General features: G+C 43.9%; 1 protein-coding gene across 1 annotated transcript; it reads right to left on the reverse strand.

Annotated features, from left to right (window-relative positions):
• Window positions 1-271: 271 nt before the first annotated feature.
• Window positions 272-24,171, reverse strand: ACTG2 (actin gamma 2, smooth muscle). The gene is made up of 9 exons (XM_045827563.1): window positions 24,045-24,171; window positions 14,750-14,911; window positions 13,678-13,806; window positions 8,326-8,436; window positions 7,974-8,058; window positions 6,204-6,365; window positions 4,932-5,123; window positions 2,990-3,171; window positions 272-491 (listed from the first exon to the last, which is right to left on the reverse strand). Exons 2-9 carry the CDS (start codon window positions 14,873-14,875, stop codon window positions 348-350), a joined length of 1,131 nt encoding a protein of 376 aa, XP_045683519.1. The 5' UTR covers window positions 14,876-14,911; window positions 24,045-24,171; the 3' UTR covers window positions 272-347.
• Between the last annotated feature and the right edge of the window lie 790 nt (window positions 24,172-24,961).

A 24,961-nucleotide genomic window follows, 5' to 3' on the forward strand; every position in this document is an offset into this window, starting at 1 on the left:
TTAAACTCATGTTCAAGGAAAAGGAATCAAGGTGCTGTAGCAGGAATACTAACTTTACAGTCAGCTACATTTGGAGTTTAATCTTGGTTCTGGGTGATCTTCAGTAAGTCCTTAACTTCTCTAAGCCTCAATTTCCTCAACTGTAATATGGAGTTAATAATATAATAGTACCTATCTCACATGTGGATTAGAAATAAGGTGTGAAAAGCCATTCATACTGTGTGTGAGGCACAGCATGGGGGGGAGGGAGAAAGAGCTCCACACAGAGAAGTAAGACTTGCATGTTTTAATGTTTCATGATTGGTAACAGTAGTCTCAAGGAGATCTCCAGAGAATCTGTTCTGACTTTAGAAGCACTTCCTGTGGACAATGGAGGGCCCTGCCTCATCATACTCTGGCTTGCTGATCCACATCTGCTGGAAGGTGGAGAGAGAGGCCAGGATGGAGCCTCCAATCCAGACTGAGTACTTCCGCTCCGGGGGAGCAATAATCTGCAAAGAGCAAATGTGGTGAATAATAATCAGTCCCCAAGGGAATAGGAAGATGATTCAGGAATTATCTCATCACACTACTGGGCTGCCCCAGAAAAAGAACAGACTCCATAGTCAGTCAGAAAGTAACAGGGTAAAACTTGTGGTAGATTGAATTATTGCTGAAATCTTTACTACCCCCACCCCCATAGGAAGAGTGTAGTGTTCTACCATGTGACTTTGGGTTCAGTTCTGCATTTGCTTTGGCCAACAAAATGTTAGCAGACATGACAGAAACAGGAGCTTGAAATGTGCTTTAGGCATGCAGTTGGGCATACTCTCCTGTGCCTCTGCCAACTTCATGAAAAGAACTTCCTTTGGAAGCTGTTGGCCCTTTGGCTTGGGTCCCATAATGAGAGATATGGACCTGACCTGAGCTGGTTGGATCTGCAGAGCTGACTAACCAGGCCTGACCTACATCAGCTGACTTCCAACTGACCTGCAGGTACATGAGCAATACATGCTAATTGTTATGTACCCTGTGATCTCATAGTTGCTTGTTACTCAGCAATAGCTGACCAATACAAACATCTACAGGGGAAGTGCTGTTCTGTTCTTGCCTGGAGTTGATTGCATGAGCAGCTCAGGTTGGACTCCCTCCATTCCTGAGTGTGAGCCAGTCTACTCAGACCCTGTCTTGAGCTATATTTGTTGACAGCCACTTGCATCTGAGAAGTTCTTAAATTTATACATACATTATTCGTTCTTGTCACTGAGCTCAGCCTTTAGAAATTGGTTGTCCTGTCAAACACCTTTGAATTCCACCTAAAAGTAGATCCAGAAGGACTGAGATTCTTCAATTAATTTCTCAGATTCTGAAGGGTCTAAGAATTCAGTGCTAGAACAATCCAGAAATTAAACTGATTATTTTGTCTCTTTAAAATCTCTCTCTGTATTTCTTAATTTCCAGGGGCCATGGAATTGCAGACTAGGAAGAGCCTTTAGAAATTATCTTGTTTAGGCAGACCAAAGTCACCCCATCACTCCTTGAATAGATACTTCAAGGACGGGCACAGACACTAAGAAGGTAAGTGATTTTATTGCTGGGAAGTTCCAGTTGTGAGAAAACTCTGGGCTATCTTGGGCTACAGGTCCTCAATCTCAGCCACCCACCCCAACCCTATATTCCTTTTTTCACATCCTTGAGGCTTGCTTCCTCTCCCTCAATTCTTCTACACAAATCCTGCTATCTGATTTAGCTGGGATGCTGATACATGAACAGGCTCCCTGCCCACCCCCAGCACCTTTGTTCACTCTATTTTCCCTGCCTGGAGTGCCTTTTTCCCTCCTCTCATTTAAGTCACCCTTTCATCAATCATGTCTGCTAATTAGATCCTAGACTCCTTGAGGACTGGTGAATATTGCTAAACTCAGGGCAGTGGTTCATAAATTGGGATATGCATCAAATCACTGGTGTTTGTTTATCATTATAGGTGATGGGACTACCACCTTCTTCAGCCTCAGAACTGATGAACTGGAATCTGGGGGTGAGGCTAGGTGTGGTATCCTGACACGTAGTCCTGGTCAAAAGCCGCATGTGGCAGGCTTCAGTATCTCCAGGTGAGGAGAGGAGCCCGCAGGTTCTCACCTGTTTTCTGGTGGCCTGCTTTGCTTCCTTGTGTTGAGCATAACCTGCTATGCAGAAGGAAGGTCTGGGGCAGCCTTCCTTTGCAAAGAAGGTTCTTGGAATACTGACATAGAGAATATACTTCCTCGGATCAGGTCTACTCCCCAGAGAACAACTTTATTGTGATGTTTTGTAACTTTCAACCTATTTGTTATCTCTATTCTATTCCCAACTCTTTCTAAACCCATTAGCAGCAAAGTTTCTAGAAGCCCATAAAAAGGACTATGTTATTGATTGCTTGGGGACCAGAGGCTGGGTAGAAGCAGTAAGACAAGTGGGCTCCCATTCTGCCGAGGCCTGTGAGGTGAGAAACCCTGGTGAGAAGCAGTGAGGGAAGGGCTGTGGCCAAACCGGGCCAACAGGCTGTCCAGGGCTCAAGGAATGTCCTCATGAGTTGGAACCAGCAGCCTGCCCCATGGCCAGACCTGATCTCTTTGAAAACTTCACCCTCCTTTGGGGTAACACCCAACTCCTTTTTAAAGTTTGGAGATGCTGTAGTGTCACCTCCTTCTTTTCTTTCCCTCTATTTCTCTCTTGATTTCCTCCTCAACCAGCTCCATATTCTCTTCATCCCAAATTCTTTCACCCCCTTCTTATATGACATCAGGTGGTTATGTTTGAGAGCTCATGCTAAGAGTGTCTCTGACTTTATCAGCACCTGAGGAATGTAACTCCACAAGGCCAAAGTGGAGTCTACTAATTAGGGACAGAATGTGTCCCTGAACCCAGGAGACTGCTGAGCTACAGGCCTGTCAGCTCAACTCTGAGCATCTTGCAAGTAGACAGATCATTGTACAAAGAACAGGATGGAGGGAACTGGGTGAAGACCCACCTTGATCTTCATGGTGCTGGGGGCCAGGGCTGTAATCTCCTTCTGCATCCTGTCAGCAATGCCGGGGTACATGGTAGTGCCCCCAGAGAGGACATTGTTGGCATATAGGTCCTTGCGGATGTCAATGTCACACTTCATGATGGAATTGTAGGTTGTTTCATGAATTCCGGCGGACTCCATGCCTAGTAGAAATCATAGTATATAGTCAACATCTATCCTTCACAATCACTGGCACCTTCAGCTCCTCAAGTGACCCTTCTGTTGTTGCAACTACCCTAGTTTGGACCCTTAATTAACTCCTAAATGGATTACAAGATCAGACCCTTTAACTAGTCAACATCCTGCCTTTAGTTTCCCTCCATTCTGATTGATCTTTCACACTGTTGCCTGAGGTATATTTCTAAAGGACCACTAGCATTGCATCATCTCTTTTCACAGCTTTTTTCAGATATAATTCACATGCTGTAATGTTCACCTTTTTAAAGTATACAGAAGTTTTTAGTATAATCACAGAGTTGTGCAACCATTATCACAATGTAATTTTAGAACATTTTTGACACCCCTAAAAAAAGCCCCATATTTATTAGTGGACACTTCCTATTTCCCCCTTTACCCTTACCCCAGCTCTAGGCAACCATTATTCTACTTTCTGTCTCTATAGCTTTGCCTACTCTGGGCATTTCATGTAAATGGACTCATGCACTCTGCGGCCTTTTGTGTCTGGCTTGTTTCACTTAGCATGTTTTCAAGGTTCATCCATGTTATAGCAGGTATCAGTACTTCATTCTTTTTTATTGCCAGATAATATTCCACTGTGTGGATGATACATTGCATCATTTTTGATAGTCCCTCTGTACCTACAGGCTGACATTTAACTTCCTTAGGCTGGCACCAAGACCTTTCCACATGCTAACCAGCTCATGCCCATCTACCTGGCCCCCCCACCTCTAGTCTTTTGTCCATGTGATATAATTCCACACAATAGATAGAATCTTCCTAAAATGCAAACTTGACCTTTCTATACCACTGCTTAAAAGCTTTTGGGGGATATTCATTGCGGATATGATTAACCCCACATTCTTTGTGTGATCCAGCTATTCGCTCCAGTTTCTTGTATGTGCAAACACATGACACACATGCACATATATACACACATGTGCACACACAGAATTCTTTCATCATGCCCCAAATCATTTCACACCTACATGCCTTTGCACATACCATTCCATTGGCTTTGTATGCCATTCCCTACTCTGCACTTCTTCCACCCTCAGATACTATAAAATACAATGATACTCATTCTTCACAATTCTGTTCAAATATTTACCTTCCCTAAGAAGCCCTCCCTGGTTTCTTAGGCCTATTACACTCTGTCCAGTTTGCAATTTACCACTAGCATATCAACATTTGCTTACAGGCTCATCTCTTCTTATATACTCCTAAAGAAAGAGTTGGCCTCATGTTACTCTCTTATCTAATCCTTGTTGCAATACTATTTAGTAGGTACTACATTGTTTCCACTTTACAAGTCAGGTAACTGAGGGTTAAAGAAGGTCACATGTCTGAAGTGACAAGACTTGAAGAGGCAGAGTCAGGACTTAAAATCAGGTCTGACCCCCAAGCCTGTCCTTTTTACTACCGTGAACTTCAGCCATATGACCTAAATGTTGAGCAACCCAAGAAGTGTTTTGTTTATTAACCTCATTCTTAGTTTCATATTATATCCCTCTCTTGCTTTATTTTGATTTCCTTACTCTTGTACTCTTGTAAAATTAGATTTTATCTAGTTGTATTGTTTATATATTTTTAGCTTTTCCTGGAAAAATATGGGCTATGTATAACAATAAATGTGTTTGTGACTCCTGCTGTTTCTCCTCCATTCCTTGCCCACCTACCCCCCACAGTGCCCTCCTGATTGGCAGGACTGTGGGCAGCACCTCACCAATGAAGGAAGGCTGGAAGAGGGTCTCAGGGCAGCGGAAGCGCTCATTGCCAATGGTGATGACCTGCCCATCTGGCAGTTCATAGCTCTTCTCCAGGGAGGAAGAGGAAGCTGCTGTAGCCATCTCATTCTCAAAATCTAGGGCCACATAGCACAGCTTCTCCTTGATGTCTCTCACAATTTCTCGCTCGGCTGCAAAGAGTGGAAATGACAGAGAGCAGAAACTCAGTTTTGTTAGTTTGGTCGTCCAGTTTTGATCTCTATGAAAACCTCTTTCTTACTTCTTCGGATTTTGTCTTAGGATGAAAGTTAATTTTTCTCTTTTTTAAGAAGATTTTATTTATTTTTTAGAGAGAAGGAAAGGGAGGAAGAAAGAAGAGAGAGGGAGAGAGAGAGAGAGAGAGAGAGAGAGAGAGAGAGAGAGAACATTGATCAGTTGTCTCTCGTGTTCCCATGACTGGGGACCTGGCCCACAACCCAGGCATGTGCCCTTGACTGGGAATTGAACCAGCAACCCTTTGGTTCATGGCTGACACTCAACCCACTGAGGCACACCAGCCAGGGCGAATATTAGTTTTTTTATTCCTGTTCTTCAAGTGGGAGGTCAAAGTCTTGATTCCCAAGCAAAATATTGCACAAGCTTTGCTCATTGCTGTCTTCACTCTGCCCTGACCACACTGCAGGCCTTCCTGAGGGCCTGGCAGGACACAGTTCCAGTCTTGATGTAGGCTTATAGGTTGTGTTCTCACAGAATCTAAGAAGGCCCCTACCTAAATACTCTCTTTCCCAGGGTGCCCACTGATACCTTCCCCTTAGATATTCAGACCTTGTGTATTCTACGTGTCCTCAGACAAATTATAAATGCCCCTAGTTAATGAAATGCGTCACCAGATCTTACCGCCATTCAGCACTGTTAAAAACTAGCTCCTATCTGGTGTGGACATGGACAGAGGCAGCAGGTTCCTTGGGAAGGAGGGGGTGCTGTGAAAAGGCACTTGAAGAGGGCTCAGCTGAGTGCTGCTTAGGATAAGTAGGCCTAAGCCTTGTCCCCCTCCCCAGGTATATTGGTCTGGAATCTTCCTCCTTAAATACGGTTACTTTGACTGTCTGGTTTTGTCCAGAGGCCCAGCCCTAGGCCAGGGCCTCCCTACCTACCCCAAGATAGTTAGATGATACAGAGCTACAGCCTTCTCATTAGTCCTGGGAACTTCTGGTCCTAGATCAGATTTGGTGTTTTGAGCTGAGCTCAGAATCAGGAAAGGAGCTGGATACCTGTGGTCACAAAGGAGTAGCCTCTCTCTGTGAGGATCTTCATGAGGTAGTCCGTGAGGTCTCGGCCTGCCAGGTCAAGGCGCATGATGGCGTGAGGCAGTGCGTAACCCTCATAGATGGGGACATTGTGGGTGACACCATCCCCTGAATCCAGGACGATGCCTATAAACAGAGGGATAGGACCTATGAAAACCTTTCTTGTCTTTCATCTCTCTCTTTCTGGGACCATTTACCAATGAGCTTAAATTACCATATTTTCTTTAGTATCTGAGAAAATTCATTCTCCATAAGAATAATCAATCATATTTTTGTACACATCAATTTATTCTCCCAAATGAGACTACAGCCTACTGGAAAGCAAGTAAAATGTCTCCTCATACTACTTGAAATGCTTTCATGATGATGCACACTTGCATTAAAGAATGTGATGTACACATTATTTAAGTGAGACAGGATAATTTGTACATCTTTCAGGTATCAAACACATGTGTACATGCACATGGAATGTTAGATCTGAAAGAGACTATAAAAACCAGCCAATCTGAAAAAAATTGACATTCTCTCCTATTAAAACTTTTAGTAAACCATAAAGGGAAATAAGCTTTCTCAGCTTGATAAGAAATCTCTCTTGATCCTACAGCTACATCATAATTGATGGGAAAACATAATACTGTTATTTTATTATTATTATTTACTATAGTCATGGGTGTTTTAGCCAATGCAATAAGACACAAAATGGAAATAAAAAGTACTATTATCAAAAAGAAACAGAATTGTCATTATTTGTACATGATGTGGTTGTTACCTAGAAACCCAAGAGAATCAACTGAAAAATGATTAAAGCTAATAAGATGGTTTTATAAGAACCAGAGGTAAAATAAATATCCAGGGACAAGTAGCTTACTCTTGTACAAAGATGTTGATCATAGCATATTTTATAATGAAAAATAAAAATTTGAGACAACCTACAGGCCCAGCAACTGACAAATGGTAAAATAAATAAATAAGTTATGGAACCATCGCACAATGATTACCACATGGCCATTCAACATGATGTTTGCAACAAAATCAAGTGCAAAGCACAGGATACAAAACTGTATATACCCCGTACTTCCTTATTACTGTCCTTATTGCCTTGAGTGAAAGGATCTTTTACTTTTGTCTCTCCCCCACTAGACTGTTAGCTCCATAATGGCAGGGTCTGTCTTCTGTGTCAGTGGTGCAGTGCTCAGCACATGGTGGGCAGGATTGGAAAATACTGATGGATGAATGAATGAATGAATGGACATATCAATGAAGACATGAATGAATATTAGTAAAAAACAAAGACAAAGAAATACATGTTGGAATGATGTTCATGGAAGTTGTCAAGTCCCAATTAAGCACTGTTTTATTTCGAAGCTCCCTCCATTTTCCTGAGCACCTTTCCATACCAAGGACATGCACTTGCATATTCACCATCACAGTTGTTGCTGTTGCCACTTCCTGAGCAGAAACATTCCACTATTGTTGGAATGTGTGTATAAGCTCTAGGACTAACTACTGTGAGGGAAACGGCCCCTGATGAATGTACTAGTTATGGTTTGTTCATGTGAACTCTTTCCGTCTGTCCCGGGCATACTTTCATCTACATGGCTTTCTTTCTGTTATCCCAAAGCAAGGATTTCCCTGGCCTTTGGCTGTCCCTTTAATTCTTCTGAGCAGGAACCTCTTTCTTTTCCTACCTCTGAAGTCTGAAAGGGAATGGATGATGACAACAGGGCTACCTACCTGTTGTGCGGCCAGAAGCATAGAGGGAGAGCACAGCCTGAATGGCGACATACATGGCAGGGACATTGAAAGTTTCAAACATGATCTGAAAGGACAACGCAGAATTAGACTGTCTGGCAGAAATAGCAGCACCTTTCGGTCCAAAGAATAGTTTGGAATCTTGTTAAGGGCAGGAAATATGCCTGTTTACCCTCCACCCTCCTCCCTCCTCCCATAGGGCCTGACATAGACTATGAACATAACAGGTTCTCAAAAAAATTCTGTCACACTGATGTGTGAGTGGGAGAAAGGGTCTGGCTGAGCATCCACGTTGAGTTCTTGTGCCAGCGCTCAAGCCTGGCTGGCCTCTTACCTGGGTCATCTTCTCCCTGTTGGCCTTGGGATTTAGGGGGGCCTCCGTGAGCAGGGTGGGGTGCTCCTCTGGTGCTACCCGAAGCTCATTGTAGAAGGAGTGGTGCCAGATCTGTTTGGGACAAAAGGCAGATGAGTCCAGCAGACTCCCAGTGGGCTGGAAAATTCCAATTGACGTGCCCATGCCAGGGGAGTAGAGCACAGGTGAGAACTATCAGCCCTGGGAATTTCTGATTGAAGGTCAGAGGTTACATTGCTTCTCAATGCAGCCGTAGACAAGACGCAGATCTGAGGCTAATCTACTTAACGTGTTATTTCTGTCTGAACTTCCCTTCTCTCTCCTTCTTTGTGCCCTGAGGGGGCCAGGTCTGTTACCTCTGTGTTCCTTGCTTTTTGGCCTCTGGCTGTTTGGCTGATAGAAGATACCAGGAAGAGGTTGGAGGGTGGGAGGAGGGAGAGAGGTCAGCAGGTTTCTCCTGGAAATAGTGCAGCCTTTCTCTAGTGCTGCTCCTATTTGGTGGCCCCTCTTTCAGGACTCCAGCTCTCACAAAGTTTTACTGAAATTGCTCCCACCCAGCATGAGGGGTGTAAGAGCTTCCCTCTCTTGCTAGTAGTTGGGTGCCTCAACATCCCTTTCTGGTTCCCTAATTCTACTCACACTTCTCAAGCCCCAACTAAGTGTATGCTGTCTCTGGTGGGGAAACTGACAGTCACACTTGAACCTTCCTGGTATATGTATATTTTTGATCTGGCTGGTAGTTTAGAGTACAGTTTCTCAACCTCAGCACTTTGTTTTAGGTTGGATAATTCCTTGTTGCAAGGGGCTGACCTGAGCATCATAGGATGTGTAGCAGCATCCCCGGCCCCCACCCACTAGATCTCCAGCTTGTGACAGGCAGGAAACATCTCCAGACATTGCCAAATGTTCACTGGAAGGCAAAATCACCCCAGTGGAGGACCACCGTTTTAAAGGAAGGCATTTCTTCCCTCTGAGTCAGGTCCCTCTGCAGTGATCCAGGACCACAAAGCAGGAGTGTCTTTGTTGTTGTTGTTGTTGTTGTTGTTGTTGCTGTTGTTTGTTTGTTTTAACTTCAGCAGCATTTGGCAAAGAGTGCCAGAGACCTAGGGCTTTGATCTCCTCAGAGGTGGGGCACAGAATCATTTGATTTCATTGCACCCACATATTTATGGACCCCTGGCTTTGTGTTAAGGCAGAGCTAAATGTGAGAAGGGTAGATATGAAACAGACATGGCCCCTAGATCTTAGTTCCAAAGTCTGGAGGGGAGAAAGACAGGCAAAAAGACAAAATACAAAGACATCTGCACTTTAAGCGAAGGATGAATCAGAAGCAGTTCATTCCCTGGTGGATTTAGACAGGCCCTGAAAGTGAAGAAATTCTGCAGAGGCTGAGAAGGTTGCCCAAGGCAGAGCAAATGGCACAAGCAGAGGCCCTGGACTCTGGAAGTTTCACGAGTGACATGAAGGAGGTGACAGTCTGAATAAGGTGATGTCAACCTTTCTTTAAATGTGGTCCCCAGGTGCCTTCTGTCAGCATCACCTGAGATAACTGTTACAGATGCAGGCCCCGAGGCACACTCCAGGTCCGTCACTCAGAATCTTTGAGTGGGACTTGAACATCTATCTGTACTGCATTTTATTGGAGTTTTTTAATAAAGTACTTTAAAAAAGATATCAATAAAGTTAAAATTAGAAAAAAATATTTTTAAGAGGAATAAAAACCTCCCATATTTCAATTACTGAATAATAAACAGCTAACATTTTGGCTTTTTTCTTCTTCCTAATCTTTCACCTTTATGTATTTTCAAATTTATCACTGTTACTATTTATTTTCAAATACTTTTATTTGTTTATTTATATTATATTATATTATTATTATTATTATTAGCCCTGGCTGGGTGGCTCAGTCAGTTGCAGCCTTGTACCATACACCACAAGGCTGCGCATTTGATCCCCAGTCAGGGTGGATGTGGAAGGCAACCAATTGATGTTTCTCTCTCTTTCTCTCTCTCTCTCTCTCTCTCTCTCTGTCCCCCTTCCTTCCTCTCTCTTAAAATCAATAAACATGTCCTCAGGTGAGGATTAAAAAATACTATTATTATACTTTTATATTCAATTTTGTTTCCTGTCACTTTTTAGTTAATATAACATAAATATTTTTCATAGTAAAAATTTATTTTTACTATATTGAACATGTATTTTTAGTGCTGATATTTCACCTTATATCATCATATATTTAATCACATCACTATTTGTGTGATCTCTTCCATTTTTATTTATAAATAGTCCTGTGATAGCTATCTTTGTGCATATTACAGTTTCTTTCTTCCATTCAGATTGTTTTCCAAAGAAAAGAATTTTAACAGTGGATTATGGGCTAAAGAGTATGGCAATTGTACGACTTTTTGATTTTTACTACCAACAAAGAGGTTAAATTACTCTTTATTCCAGAATAAGAAAGTGCCCATCTCATCTTAACCTGTGTTCAGTGCTCTTGCTCTTAAAATATGAAATAATTTTGTAGATAAAAATAATATCTAGTTTCACTTTGACTTTTTTGTTTCAAAAGAGTTTAAATCTCTTCAGATTTGCAACTTTTTAAAAAAGATTTTATTTATTTACTTTTAGAGAGAGGGACAGGGAGGGAGAAAGTGAGGGAGAGAAACATCAGTGTGTGGTTGTCTCTCTGACACCCCCAACTGGGGACCTGGCCTGCAACCCAGGCATGTGCCCTGACTGGGAATCAAACCAGTGACCTTGTGGTTCTCAGGCTAGCACTCAGGCCACTGAGCCACACCAGCCAGGGCCAGATTTGCAATTTATTATAATTTTTATTTGGGAAATTATCTGTTTATACCCTTTGTTTGTCTGGTGGAGACCTTGTATCTTTATTCATTAATTTGCACTAGCCATTTACATGGCCATTTATATTAATCCTTCAATGCACTTGTGAATATTTTTTGGAATTTGTTGTTTGCCTTTTAAATTTGGTTTTATTTTTTACATGCTAGAAGTTATAATTTTTTTGTTTTTAAAGATTTTATTTATTTATTTTTAGAGAGAGGAGAAGGGAGGGAAAAAGAGAGGAAGAGAAATATCAATGTGTTGTTGACTCTTGTACGCCCCCTACTGGGGATCTGACCTACAACCCAGGCATGTGCCCTGACTGGGAATCAAACCAGCCACCCTTTGATTCATAGGCCAGTGCTGAATCCGCTAAGCCACACTAGCCAGGGCAGAAATTACAATTTTTAAGAAATCATGTTTGTCATTCTTTTTCTCTCTGACTTTTTTCACTAGAAATTTGATAAACACACTTATTATATTGTATTTTTGAATATTTGAATTTTTATATTTAACTGATATGTGTTTGGTGAAATAATATGAAGTAAGGGCAATAAACAATATTCCTCATCCTCCAGATAAGTAATCAGTTGTCCCAGAATAATTCATTGAGTAATCTTTTTCTGGTATTAGAAGTTTCATTTATCATGCATTTTCTCTTTATCTTTGTGCTGGTACCAAATTGTTTTAATTTTTATAACTCTATATTTTAATAATTGAATATGGCAAGTATCCTCATAGTTTTTCTTATTCATTTTGTTCTCACAAATTTTATCTTATTTTTTTTAATGTACCTTATGATTATCTTGCATAATTAAAAATTGGTTTTTTGAAGTTAAAATTATAGAAGCAGAGAATAAAATGGCACAAGAGTTAGCAGGAGGTGGAGGGGTTGGGGAACCAATGAAGAGAGGCCGGTCAAGGGAAATAAAGTCTCAGTGATTGATGTAGGAGAAAATAAACTCTGGGACTTAATACATAGCATGGTGACTGCAGGTGACAGTGCTGTACTACCTACTTAACATTTGCTAAGAAAGTAAAATCAGTTGTTCTCAGTACAAGGAAAAAAACCTATGTGAAGTGACAGGAATGTTAATTAGCTTGAATGTGGTGACTGTAACACACATATATATATATATACACACATATATATATCAAATCATCAAATTGTGCCTTAAATGCATACAATTTAAAAATTGTGAGATTTTTATTGAAATGGCAATGAGCCCATAAATTAATTTTAGAAGATTTGACAGCTTTATCTTGTCCCGTTTTCCTTTTAAGGCACATAATATATTTTTAGGGGTTTCTTTAAAGAGTTCATGTAGTTACTACTATGAATAAAATGTTTTTGTTACATTTTTGAATTATACATTGCTAGATATATACAATTATATATGCCATTTATTGAACATTAAGTATGTTCCATGCCTTGAGATTGTACTAAATATTTACCTAATTCAATTTACAAAGCAATCTAGTGAAGAAAGTATTTTTATCTCCACAAATGAGGAAACCAAGGCTTAGGGGGAAGAATTTGCTCCCAGATCACCCTGTCATTGACTTGTGTCTGTGTTCTTAACGGTTCTGCTGTGTGAAGCAAACGTTATTCTATTTTACCTATTTATCTCACATCCAGAGTGCTTGAATCTAGGGTTTAGAGAAAAGTGTTTTGAACCACAGATTTCAAATCAACCTTCTTTATTCCCAGTGGCAGTCTGCTCAATAAGCCTCTATTACATTTCAAAAGGCAATCATTGCAAAGCAAGCACTCTCAGACAACTGTCAGCAAAATTTATCAAAAGAATATTAAAAAGGCTCTATTAGCATTTTGCACACATGATTTTGTTGATCACAAACTGCCATTTAAAAACTGTCCCTTCCCCACATTTTCTTACACAAAAAAGCTGCTAGAAACCCCGATGGATTCTTAGAATTTTCATTAGGGAATCATCATCATAATGTAGCATCAATGCACCTATCTGAGGTCATGGCAGAGAAAAGAAAAAGGAGAGAAGCTATTTGCCTCTCTCGGGGCAGCAGCAGCATCTGGAAGAAGGCACAAGCACTGGCTTGAGAGGAGGCTGTGTGAAAGGATGAAGCTGGGAACTAGGCAGGACCAGGTCCTCAGATGCCAGGCAGGAAGTTAGGAACCTGCCGTTGGCTCCTGAGGAGCTACTGAAGATTCTTGAGGAGGTAAATGACATGATCTGATTTATTTCTAGAAAGATAAGCTGTGCAGCAGTGTAGGGAATTGACTGGGTGACTGAGACAGGAAACAAAGAAATCAGTCAGGAAGCCAGTGCAAGAGTCCTATGCAATATCAGCATCTTGATCGAGTATGGCCATGGGGACAGACAGGAAGAAAAGAAGGGTTTGAAAAACATTTTAGAGGAAGAGCTGACAGGGCACAGAGGGCTGTGGGATATGAGGGTCACGATGATGTGTTGCCATTAAAATGAGCATGTTAAAGGGGGAGTTCACCAATACCTTCTCCATGTCATCCCAGTTGGTGATGATGCCGTGCTCAATGGGGTATTTGAGAGTCAGGATCCCTCGCTTGCTCTGAGCCTCATCCCCCACGTAGCTGTCTTTCTGGCCCATTCCCACCATCACACCCTGCAACACAAAAGAGGAGAGATGTGAATGGGCTGAGGGCTCCCCTCAGCAGAACTCAGGCATCAGAGGGTTTCTGAGGAAAGATGAAGACAGGAAAAATGTCCTTCCCCAGGAAGCAGAACAGCAGGAGATAAGGATGAGGCAGATACCAGTGAATAAGGATGTGATAAGGAGAGAAAGTGGAGGATATCTTGTGGGCTTATCTCTCTTCTTTCTCCTAAGACCACGTCACTTTCTGAGAGAGAGAAAGCAGGGTCCCTCCATGTACTTCCTCTGCTTACTTCACACACACACACACACACACACACACACACACACACACACACACACACACACACACTCTCACACACACACCCCCCTTATACTTGCCTTCCTCATATACCCTATGCTCACACTGTAAACCCCTAAATCTTTGCTCTTGCTGTTCTTTCCAAATGCTGAGATCCTCTTTAGCTTCAACTGCCTTTTTCTTATGAAGTCTTCCCTTTCCTTTGTCTCTCCATTCAGATTTAATCTCTCCCTCTCCTGGCGAAATATGATCTCAAATCAGTTGGGGTGTATCTTCACAGAGTATAAATTGCTTAAAGGCAAGGAGCTTGTTTAATTGCATATATATTTTTTAAAGGTTTCTTCCAAACCTAGCAATCCCAAAGACTTAAGCCAGACATAATACCATCATTGATGTCTGATAGATGTTTTTGGTTCTGTGTATTTCTATTTAAAGGGGCCTTCTCTATTAGTTAATCAGAAGATAGGACCCCACCCTAAACACACACATACACACACACCCTTATACTCACACATACACACTCATACCCTCTCACACGCATATTCATTCTCTCTCTTAATCACACATACACACATAAACACAGTTCAGCATGGTCTCCACAATGCTGTGCTTACTCCTAGTTGCTGAAATCCTTGTGTCCAGATGAGCACACACCTGGTGGCGAGGGCGGCCCACGATGGAAGGAAAAACAGCTCGGGGGGCGTCATCTCCTGCGAAGCCAGCCTTGCACAGGCCAGAGCCATTGTCACACACAAGCGCAGTGGTTTCCTCTTCACACATGGTGAGTGTGGCCAAGCGAACTGGGGGCTGGAGCACCTTGGGGGTTGGGGCAGAAGAGAACTAGTCAACCAATTGTCAAAAACGTGCTGGAGACAGTCTTCTTGGCTTAGGGGCCCAACTCCACCTGCAGCCAGGGCCCAGTTTCAGGAGGCACAAGCGTGGACCTGGCCTCCCAGTTCCCGGCAGTTGGGCCTCTTCCCTCTGCTGTGCTGATATGGACTGCATTGTATACCCCTACATTCATATGCTGAAATTCTAACCTGCAGTAACTTGGGGTATGACTGTATTTGGGGATAAGGCCTTTAAAGAGGTAATTTAAATAAAATTAGGCCGTTCATCCAATATAACTAGTCCAATAGGATGGGTGTGTTTGTAAGCAGAGGCAGTTGGGACAGAGATGTGCAGAGGGAAGACCACGTGAAGAGGGAGCAAGAGGGCGGCCATCGACAAGCCAAGGAGAGAGGCTTCAGAAGAAACCAACCCTGCCAGCACCTTGATCTGGGACTTCTAGCCTCCAGAACTGTGAAAAAATACATTCCTGTTGTGTAAGCCACCCAGTCTGTGATAGTTTGTTACGGCAGTTTTAGCAAACTCACCTGCCTGCCTCTTAAGACCTGAAATGGCTACAGAGCTTTAATCCAACAGAGAGAATCTTAAAAGACTTGAAGATTAGGAAAGGAGTTGAAAAAAATGTGCAGAATATATAACAAAGGATTGACATAAAGAACTCTTAAAAATCAATAAGGAAGAAGTAAATAGCTTGAAAGAAAAACAAAGATGACGAATATAGAACTGTCAGAAAAGGAAATGCAAACACCCAATGACTGTGTGACAAGACACACAGCCTCACTAGTTATCAGGGAAGTGCAGGTGAAGTAAGACCTTTTTTACCCATCATGGTGTTAAGATTCCAAGTTTTATAATAGGTGTTGGCCAAAGTGTGGAAAAACTGGCACTCTTTTGAGAAACACACAATCTGAAATTACCCAAAATCCACAGTATGGGATACTGTCCTAAAGTTAAGAGAAGAGCCAGGCCTGTGTTTATGGACTCACATGGCTAGATTTCTCAACCATTCTAGAATGTATAGCATAAAGCCATTTCTGTAGCTTCTTTTTAAAACAAAACAAAACAAAACAAAAAAAACAAGATCATGTATTTTCCACAGTATTCTATTTGTGGATAAAAACACAGCAAAAAGTCCTGGAAAAAAGTCTAAGACCGACTGTAGTGATTACATCTGGAGGCGGGAAGGGGCTTCGAGAGGGGGCGCTGGGTCACAGCTGTAGTGTTTCAGATTTTTACAGGGTGACTCTATTCATGAATAGTTTACAATTAAAATCAACATAATATATCATTAAGGAAAAAAATATGTAGTAGGTATAGGGGAGACATACAATCGTAAGTGTAGAAGCCCCTGGGGAAGAGGGGGCAGCCTGAGAGGAGAGGAAACAAGTTGACCCGGACAGACGGACAGACGAGCCTCACTGCCCGCTGCTGCTTCACATGGAGAAAACACAGAAGTCCCTCCTCCCAGGCTGCTACCTGACCCGGGGCAGCTGCTGAGCGAGGAGGGAATTCATTTTTCCAACATCTGTTGAAGGTTTTCTCTTTTTGTGTGTGTGTGTGTGTGGGGGGGGGGTTGAAAGACAACATCTGACAAAATTTTGGCACTTAGTGATAAAAGAGACACAACACTCAGGAGACAGCAGATGGCCTTCTAGCCTGGGAGGCACTGGGTGGGAAAGTGAGAAAGGAAATGGGAAGGGTCCTAGCTAAGGGGGTGGGAAGGCCAGCTTTCAGGAGTCCAGGGAAAGAGGCCCAAGGCATGGAAGGAGAAGGTGGTCGTGGCAGAGGAAGCCCCAGTCAAGTTTCATGCAGGATGTGAGGCCATAGGAGGGGAAGAAGATGGGCTCTATGGGAACCTGTGGCCTTGGCCCACCAATGGCTATGTGCCGAAATGGATAGTGAAGATGATGACCAAAGCAAAGAGGAGACAGAGCCACAGGCCTGTGAACATGAGGTCAGAAGGGCTAAGTAGAGACTGGGCAGAAGCTTATTAACAAAAACTGAAGATTAAATGGAAGACCTTTCCTGTTGTGTTTGAAGCACTGTGCACACCCAGGGAAAGGCCCACCATGACTATTGAGTCCAGTTCTTCTTTTGTCTCTGTTCATCCTTATGACCTCCGCTGTCAACGGAGATCAAGTCCCAGATCTCCGGGGCCCATCAGGGTCTGACCCTGGCCTGTGTCTTCAGGCTCATCTGCCCTCCTGCCCTGTCTCATGCTTTTCACATGTGGAGGGTTTTTTTTTTTCCTCCATTGAATGAACTGTGTCACTTCCTCTTCCTTCTGAACTTTTCACACAGGGTCTGGAAGATCCTCTCCCTACCTGTTTGCTACTCCTGTCACCTGTCAGACCTCTGTGTTGACACTGCATTTTCATGAGGCCTCTCTGGCTAGTGGTATTAGTTAGTGACCCCTCCTCTTTGCCCCACAGCACCTTGAACTTGCACGGGGAATGATCAGCTCTGCATATCCTGGCTCACGTATAGCTCTGTAAAGACAGAGGCTGGGTCTGCCTTATTCCCCAGTGATTCTTCAGCGTGCCTAACATAATGTCTGGCACAGAGTAGACTATTAAATGTTTGTTATCAAAATGGATGAGTGAATGAATCAGTGGCTGTTAAGGAGAAAGGTTTTCAGAACAACAAAGGAAGGACAAACATTGGTAAGAGGAACCAAGGTCTGAGGTGAAGTGGTGATTGAAAGAAAGCACTTAGCTACTCAGAACAGTCCTGTCTCTGGGTCTGAACAGCTTCTGGATTGCAGAGAAGGTCCCCCAACCTCCTACCATCTTGGAAGAATGGAGAAATGAGGAGATGGTAGGAGACTGGAGATGGGCAAATGTTTAATGTTCAAAAGGGTAAGAAGGCAGATCTCTAAAACCTCAGGTAATCCTGATATGCAAGTTAGGTTTCCAGAAACACTGTTAAAGAAGGCAATTTTAAAGAAGCCATGATTTCTTATATTTGGTAATTGTTTACCAAGAGCCAGTGTCGTCAGAGTAACAGCCCTCCATTTTCTCTCAGGACCACAGGGCAGGAGAAGGTGAGAGACATTGACCTTAACTGGATCTTGGCATCTGACAAGGTCTCCTGTGACATCCCTATTGATAAAGCCAAGTGGGCTGAACAATAAATCAGTTAGGCATATTTGTAGCTGCCTAAATTAGTCACTGAAATGTGTTAATTCATGGATTAACATCAACCTGGAGACAGTGATGTGCCTGAGGCTCTACTCTTGTTTTTTTTTTTTTTAATGTGACATTTTAATAAATGAGCTGGATGAAAATACAGAGCGCATGCTGATAACTTCCAGATAAAACAGACTGAGGAGAGAGTAATATTAAATATGTTGGAAGGAAGAACCAAAATCCAAAGCAGATCTCAAAAAGCAGAGAAAATAAGCTAAATCCAGTAAGATTAAATTTAACAGGATAAACATGAGGCTCTGCACGTGAGTCTAAATAACCAAACTGTGAAAGCTCTTGCTCAGCCTCTCTGAGCGGGACCTGGGGTCTCGCTGACAGTTGGGAGTGTGCTGTGGCCCTGATGAAAGCTCACCCCACCTCTGGCTGGAGAGCCGTGGCCCGGGCCTGGGGACACCCTTAACAGAAAAAGTGTGGGGAAATGGCTTGTATTCACTGCTGATGAATACAAATTGTACAACTTTTTGGATGGGGAATTTGTAAGTACTATTCAAAGCCTTAAAAGAAACATTTATCTTTTGTGTATAATGTACAGGGTGGGAAGAAGTAGGTTTACAGTTGTGAGTATGTGAAACCCAGAGTTTATTCTTGTATTATTACTTATCATTGTATTACTTTCCATATGAACAACTGTATATAGCTTTTGATAAAAAATGTGTATGTCTTTTGACTCTACAAAGACACTTCTAGGGATTTATCCTTGGGAAGCACTCATGGGAAAGCAGAATGATTTGGCCAGGAGCCAGTTTATCACAGCTTTGTGGAAAGTAACCAAGATGAGAAACAACTTTAATGTTGAAAAGTTATTGAATGATAAATTGATTTGTAAACTGATTGCCAGAAACCTCCATACAATGGAGAGAGCAGAATTTTTAATGCAATGGAAAAGGTACAGCTGCTTTGTTAAGTGAAACACAGCAGTGTATTTCTGTTTCCATTTTTGGGAAACAAAGTTCTTTTTGCCTTTTTAAAAAATAAAAGTATTTTTAATTAAAAAATGGGGGCTCTTCACATATATTGTCTATTCAATGCTCTCAAAAGCTCCGAAGGAAGGTATCTTTGTTTCCATTTTACAGATTTGGCAACCAAGTCTCTGAAAAAGGAAAGAACTTAACCTAATGCCTCCTAGCCAGGCAGAGGCAGGGCTGGCAGATCCCTTAGCCTGGACATGCACCTTCCTCGCCACCTTAGCGAAACTCTCATAACTTCTCCATGTTTGGTGTTTTCGTGTCCGTTTCTCTGTCTCTCTAGAGCTGTTGGCAGCAAATGCCCTAAAACAAAAAGGTCTGTGTTCTTGTCTCTCTCTGACTCTCTGGGCCCCTCTGATGCCAGGATTATGTCTACATTTATGTTTATAGCCCTTGCATCTATTTCAGTATTTTGCACACAGTAGGTGCTCAATTAATGTTGGGTGACAACCTCATCACCTGAGCACCCCCTCCCAGACCTGGCTTGTGCTTCCCCTGGTGTCCCTGGGGTCCCACAGTCCAGTATCATGACAACGTGGTCACGTAGGCCTGATTTAAACCCACGCAGGGACAGTTTTCTCTACAGGAGCTGTTCAGCAAACAGCCATGTTTCCACGTTCTAGCAGGGGTACACTTTGAGGGGAAAGCAACCTTGTAGACTAGTAGGTAGCCAAGAGGCAAAGCCACACCTCTGTAACTGTCTTGCTCTAGGGTCCCCTCAGCACTTCTCTCTCTCATGTGTGATTTATAGTTCAAACCTGTGTGGCTTTTCAGTGAATCCTTCTGTCTCCCCCTGAATGCTCCCCCACGCAGAAGGAGAGTGTTGGACTTCATGTCCCAGCAGCTGAGACAAGCCACAGAGCCACTTAAAGTTGTCAACAACGCCATTCTGCAGCACTCGGGTGGATTTAAATCTACTTTCTCCAAGGCAGACCCAGATGAAAAGTAGGAAGGTGAAGGCAGGGTCAGGGCTGCTGGCTGAGAGTTGGAGCCTCTGCAGGGCCCCAAGCTGCCCTGGGAACTAGGGTTTTACAGTGGAGCCAGACTCTCCTGGAATGTCTCTGTTGGGAGAAACTCTACACCCTCCTCATCTGCCTGCTGGTAACTTGTGGCTAGACTGGAGCAAGTCAGCTGAACCAGAGCCAAAGGCACTGTGGTTTCTTGGGGTCACAACCGCTTTGCGCTGGCAGAGAGCTGAGCAAAACGTTCTGGCTCTGTCAGCATGCACTACATCTGGGCTTCATTGAGGATTTCATGAACTTAGAAACACAGCTCCTCCCTCCTCCCCAACGGTGGCCAAAAAACAAACACATAATGAGTGTGAAGAATTGGCTAGGCCTGGCCAGGTAGCTCATTTGGTTAGAGTGTCTTCCTGGTGTGCCAAGGTTGCAGGTTTGATCCCCGGTCAGGGCACATACAGGAAGCAACCAATGAACGGGTGACTAAGTGCAACAACAAATCGGTGTTTCTCTCTCTCTCTCTCAAATCAGTAAATAAAAAATTAAAAAAGAAAAAGAATTTGCCCACGTACTTTTCTCCTGCCCTCCTCCTCCAGGCAACTATGAAGAGAGAGGCGTTAAATCCCCTCCCTGCCACTCTGAAGGTTTGGCCTCAGAGTTCCCTCCGCCTTCCTTTCTGTGCCCTTCTCCCCTCTTCAGGCGCCCCCTCCCGACAGCCCAGTCCCATGTTTCCTGCTCTGACCTTCAGTTTCCTCAACTATGAAATGGAAACCCTGACATCTATCTCTTAAGGAGATGGACCAAATAAAATAATGGAAATAAAGTGATTTGTAAATTGTAAATCAGTGTCAGCAAACTAAGGCCTCTTTGTGTGTGGCCCATGGGCTAAGAATGGTTTTGACAAAGCCTAATGTATTTACTATCAGGCCCTCTTCATGAAAAGTTTGTCAATCTCTGTTGTAAAGGGCTGCAAAATTAGTTCTTATTATCTCTCCTACTCTTCTTCACCAGAACTTGCTCCCTGGATGAGGTCTGCTGGATATTGGATGGAGTTGAATGAGCCACTTCACAAATCAATAATGATTGCAAGTTGAATTTATGCCAGTTTCCAAAGACATTTTGGTAATTAGCAGGAAGTTTAAACCCTAAAAGGAAGACCTCTCAGATAGTGAGACTTCAAATAATAGTTGGGGAAATATTCTGGGACAAAGATGTTAAATGATATGTAAGCAGCAGCCTATTATAATGTGCACGCAGACACATATATTCATCAAAAAGCCTGGTGGAGCAAAATCATTCCATGAAAAACATTCCTTCAGCGGAAAACTCTAGCAGCACCTCTAATTAACTTTGGGGTACCTGGGGCTTGGTTGATATATATTAATTACACTTAAAACGACTGGTGAATGATATTTCTGGTCCTCAGGATTCTGTTGTTTGGACCTGCTCTGCAGACTTTTACCTGGGCCTCTCATTCGCTCTCCTGGCTCAGTCCAGACCGCATCTGCAACCCATGCCCCTGGCACCTCAACTCCACCTCCAGGACTGCTCTCCTTGTCACCACCCTCTAAACCAGGACTGCTCCTCAGTGAAGCGCACCACCCGCCATGGAGCCTACACCCTGACTCCTCCCTCCCAACCAATCCCCAGGGTATCTTAATTCTATCTCCATGCCAACCTGCATGACACCCGTGGACCACTGCACATTGCAGTAGCACTCTTGCCCTGTTCCAGTTCCCTCTCCTCACAGCTGCCAGAGCAGCCCCTTCAAAAGGCAGATCTCTTGCTGTCACCTTTCTGTAGTCCCCCATTGCCCAGTCCTTCAGTGTAATGTATAAAGCCCTGACAATCCAGCCCTGCCCACCCCTCCGTCCTTATCTCTCCCTGCTTCCTGAGTTGAAGTCTAAATTCAGCAGAGTTTAGCTACTTAAAGAATCCCAAAGACCATGCTTCCTCTCTACCTGTACCACCCCAACTGTAGGACCCAGCTCAGGCACCCCTTCCTCCAGGAAGCCTTCCCTGATAACTCCTGGGCTGGGTGAAAGGCTTCTCTTAGAGACCTTTATACATTTATTTACTCCATGCTTCTCTTCTGTTTTTCTGCCTCTCCTAATGATTACAGAAGTCCCTACACTGTCCCTAAGGAGCTGGGACAGTGTCTTGTACATAGTAAATGCTCAGTAAATGTTGGTGGAATGAACAAAGGGAAGGAGGGAAAAAATCATGCTTCAAGGTCAGGATGTCATGCTGCCCATCTTGATTTCCCAGGCCTGGCATGTAGAATCACTGCTCATTACACTTTCTCCAGCACCCATTCTTCTTTATCACAAGGTGGAAAGCTCTCTTTTCAGCCCAACGGATAACCTCGAAGTCTAAACCCATTAAAAAAATAAAAGCAAGCACCCAGGGCCTCCCTAAGGAAAGTGTGGCCTCAGACCTGTAGCCTCAGTACCACCTGGGAGCTTACTAGGAATGCAAATTAGTGGGCCCTGCCCCAGCCCCCTGAATCAGAATCTGGGGTGAAGTGTAGGGCAGTCTGTGTTTTAACAAGCTCTCCAGGTGTTTTTGTTTTGTTTTGTTTTGTTTTGTTTTAGAGAGAGAGAGGAACGGGGAGAGAGGGAGGGAAACATGGATACAAGAGAGAAATATCGACCAGTTGCCTCTTGTAAGCGCTCTGAACCCACAATGTGCTCTGACTGGGAATTGAACTGGCGACCTTTCGCTTTGTGGGACAACACCAAACCAACTGAGCCACACCAGTCAGAGCTCCAGGTGATTTTTAAAGTTTGAGCAGTTGGCATCATGCCCTCAGAGCCCATGTATTATCTCATTTAATCCTCATAACAACACTACCAAGTAGGTAATATTACTATTGCTCTCCTTTTGCGGGAGAGTAAATTGAGCTCACTCAGTAAATTTGGTAGCTAGCAGTCTGCTCCCAAGGCCTGCACCACTAAACTACCTGTATCAGCCATGAAGAGATGGTAGTGACTCTGATCACGAAGTGGAAATTGCCAGACTAAAATTACCGATGGCTCATTGGACATCCCCGCACAGAGGATGCTCCGAAACTGAACCTGCCCTGCCATCAGTGCGGGCAAGCCTCCTGGGTTCCCTACCTCAGAGTCCTTTCCTGCAGCCCCTCGGTCTCATCTTCCTCTTAATTATTTGTGCACATGTGCCTGTCCATGCGTGTGTGTACGTAGGGGAGGGGCGGTGGCATTGGCAGGTGGTTTCACAGCTGGGTGTGTCTCTTGGACAAGCTGTTTAACTTCTCCAGGCCTCAGTGTCCTCATCAGAGAGTGAATTGAATGGCTCCTATGTTCTCTCCAGCCCTCAATCTGCTTGATGCCACAGAACAGTCACTCCTACCCCACCCCTGATTTCCCACCCCCCCACCCCGTGACCCCAGAGCCTTTGAGGCCTGAGAAAAGTTTCTGTTCACCTCAGCCAAGCACAAATCAGAGGACAGTGCAACCCGCAGAGGGCTGAAGAAAATACACTCTTATTCCCAACCCAGACATCTCACAGACACTGGGGCCATTGTTAACTTTGATTCAAACACCCTCAGAAGTGGGATTTTTGAAAAGCACCCGCTCACCTAAGACAGTCTCTCCCAGACATTTGGAGCTGTGACGAAGGACATGAGAGTGCAGATACACACTGCTCCTGGCAGCAGGATGAGTAGAGACCGCACGTGTAAGATCCCACCCATCACCCAGTTATGAGGGCAGGGAGCACCCATCTGGCCTCAGAAAGCCCCTGCCCCAGAATACCTGCTGGCCAGAAAGGCCTCTTCCTGGCAGGCAGCAGGGTGCTTGCAGGGCACCGCTGTCCACTGAGGGCCTTGACGTGTGTGACCTGGGCCAGTATCACGTCATGGGGGCCAGGCCAATGGAGGCGCCTCCTGCAGCCAGGGGGCCAGGCAGCACTATGCAGGAAGAGCCCACAGAAGCTGTATTGTACTCACCGAATGTATGAGAGGTCCTTCTCCCAGGGACTGAGGGCTGGTGTGTCTTTGGCATAAGCACCAGAGCAATATAAAACCCCAGAGGCGGATCTTCTTTAAACAGAGTCCCTAAAAAGGCCAGCTGACGGTGTGTTAGCAATATTACCATATAAGGTGTTTTTTTTCAATAAATTGGCCTTGGGGGGTGGGGAAGGGGGGGCTGGGTAGAGTGAATTATCATTAGAAAAATGTATGCAGAAGGACTCGAGTGGCAACACCCCTGGAGCTGGTGGATTTGTTCCTTTTATGTTGTATTCACATAAACAAGTCTCACACCAGGCCTTATAAGCTGCCCAGAGTGAGGCCAGATGCAGCCCTGCTCCTGGAGTGAGAACCATACCAAGAATGGCAGTGGGCCTCCTCCCTCCATGCCTCCGTTCCGCAGGCTTGAAGCCTGCCATTCTGGGTCAGCCTGGGGCACTTGTGCAGTGTCCCCACAGTGGATGCAATTGTGCCTGGTCCGGTGCAAACCCAGGGCAGCTAACAGCTGAAGGGAAATGCCATCCACACCTGGGAAAGAAATCCCCTATGTCCTACTGACCTGCTGCCCCTCACACAAGCTTCTAAGCCCTGGGCTAATTCACCTGGGGTCCTAGGACACCTTAAGCTGCCTCTGAAACTTCACTGCCTCCTACTTTTCCTTTCTGGATTCCCTCCATCAGTGCCTAAGTACAGGGAGTTACAGAACAAGGGAGCTACCTTAGGGTTGAGGCACAGCTAGCAAGACTCAGAAACTTGTAGAACTTTCTACAACCCTGTGGTTCTTGCTTTTTTTTTTTGTAATTTACGAACTCTCCCTGGGTAGCTATCACCTCTCCCACTCCATCAGCTACCAGCTCTGTGGCAATTACCTTTGATTTCATATTCCCACAGTCCCA

The sequence above is a fragment of the Phyllostomus hastatus genome, unplaced genomic scaffold (assembly GCF_019186645.2).
Source record: "Phyllostomus hastatus isolate PE091 unplaced genomic scaffold, TTU_PhHast_1.1 phas_scaffold_78, whole genome shotgun sequence".
In the NCBI taxonomy this organism is placed as follows: Eukaryota; Metazoa; Chordata; class Mammalia; order Chiroptera; family Phyllostomidae; genus Phyllostomus; species Phyllostomus hastatus.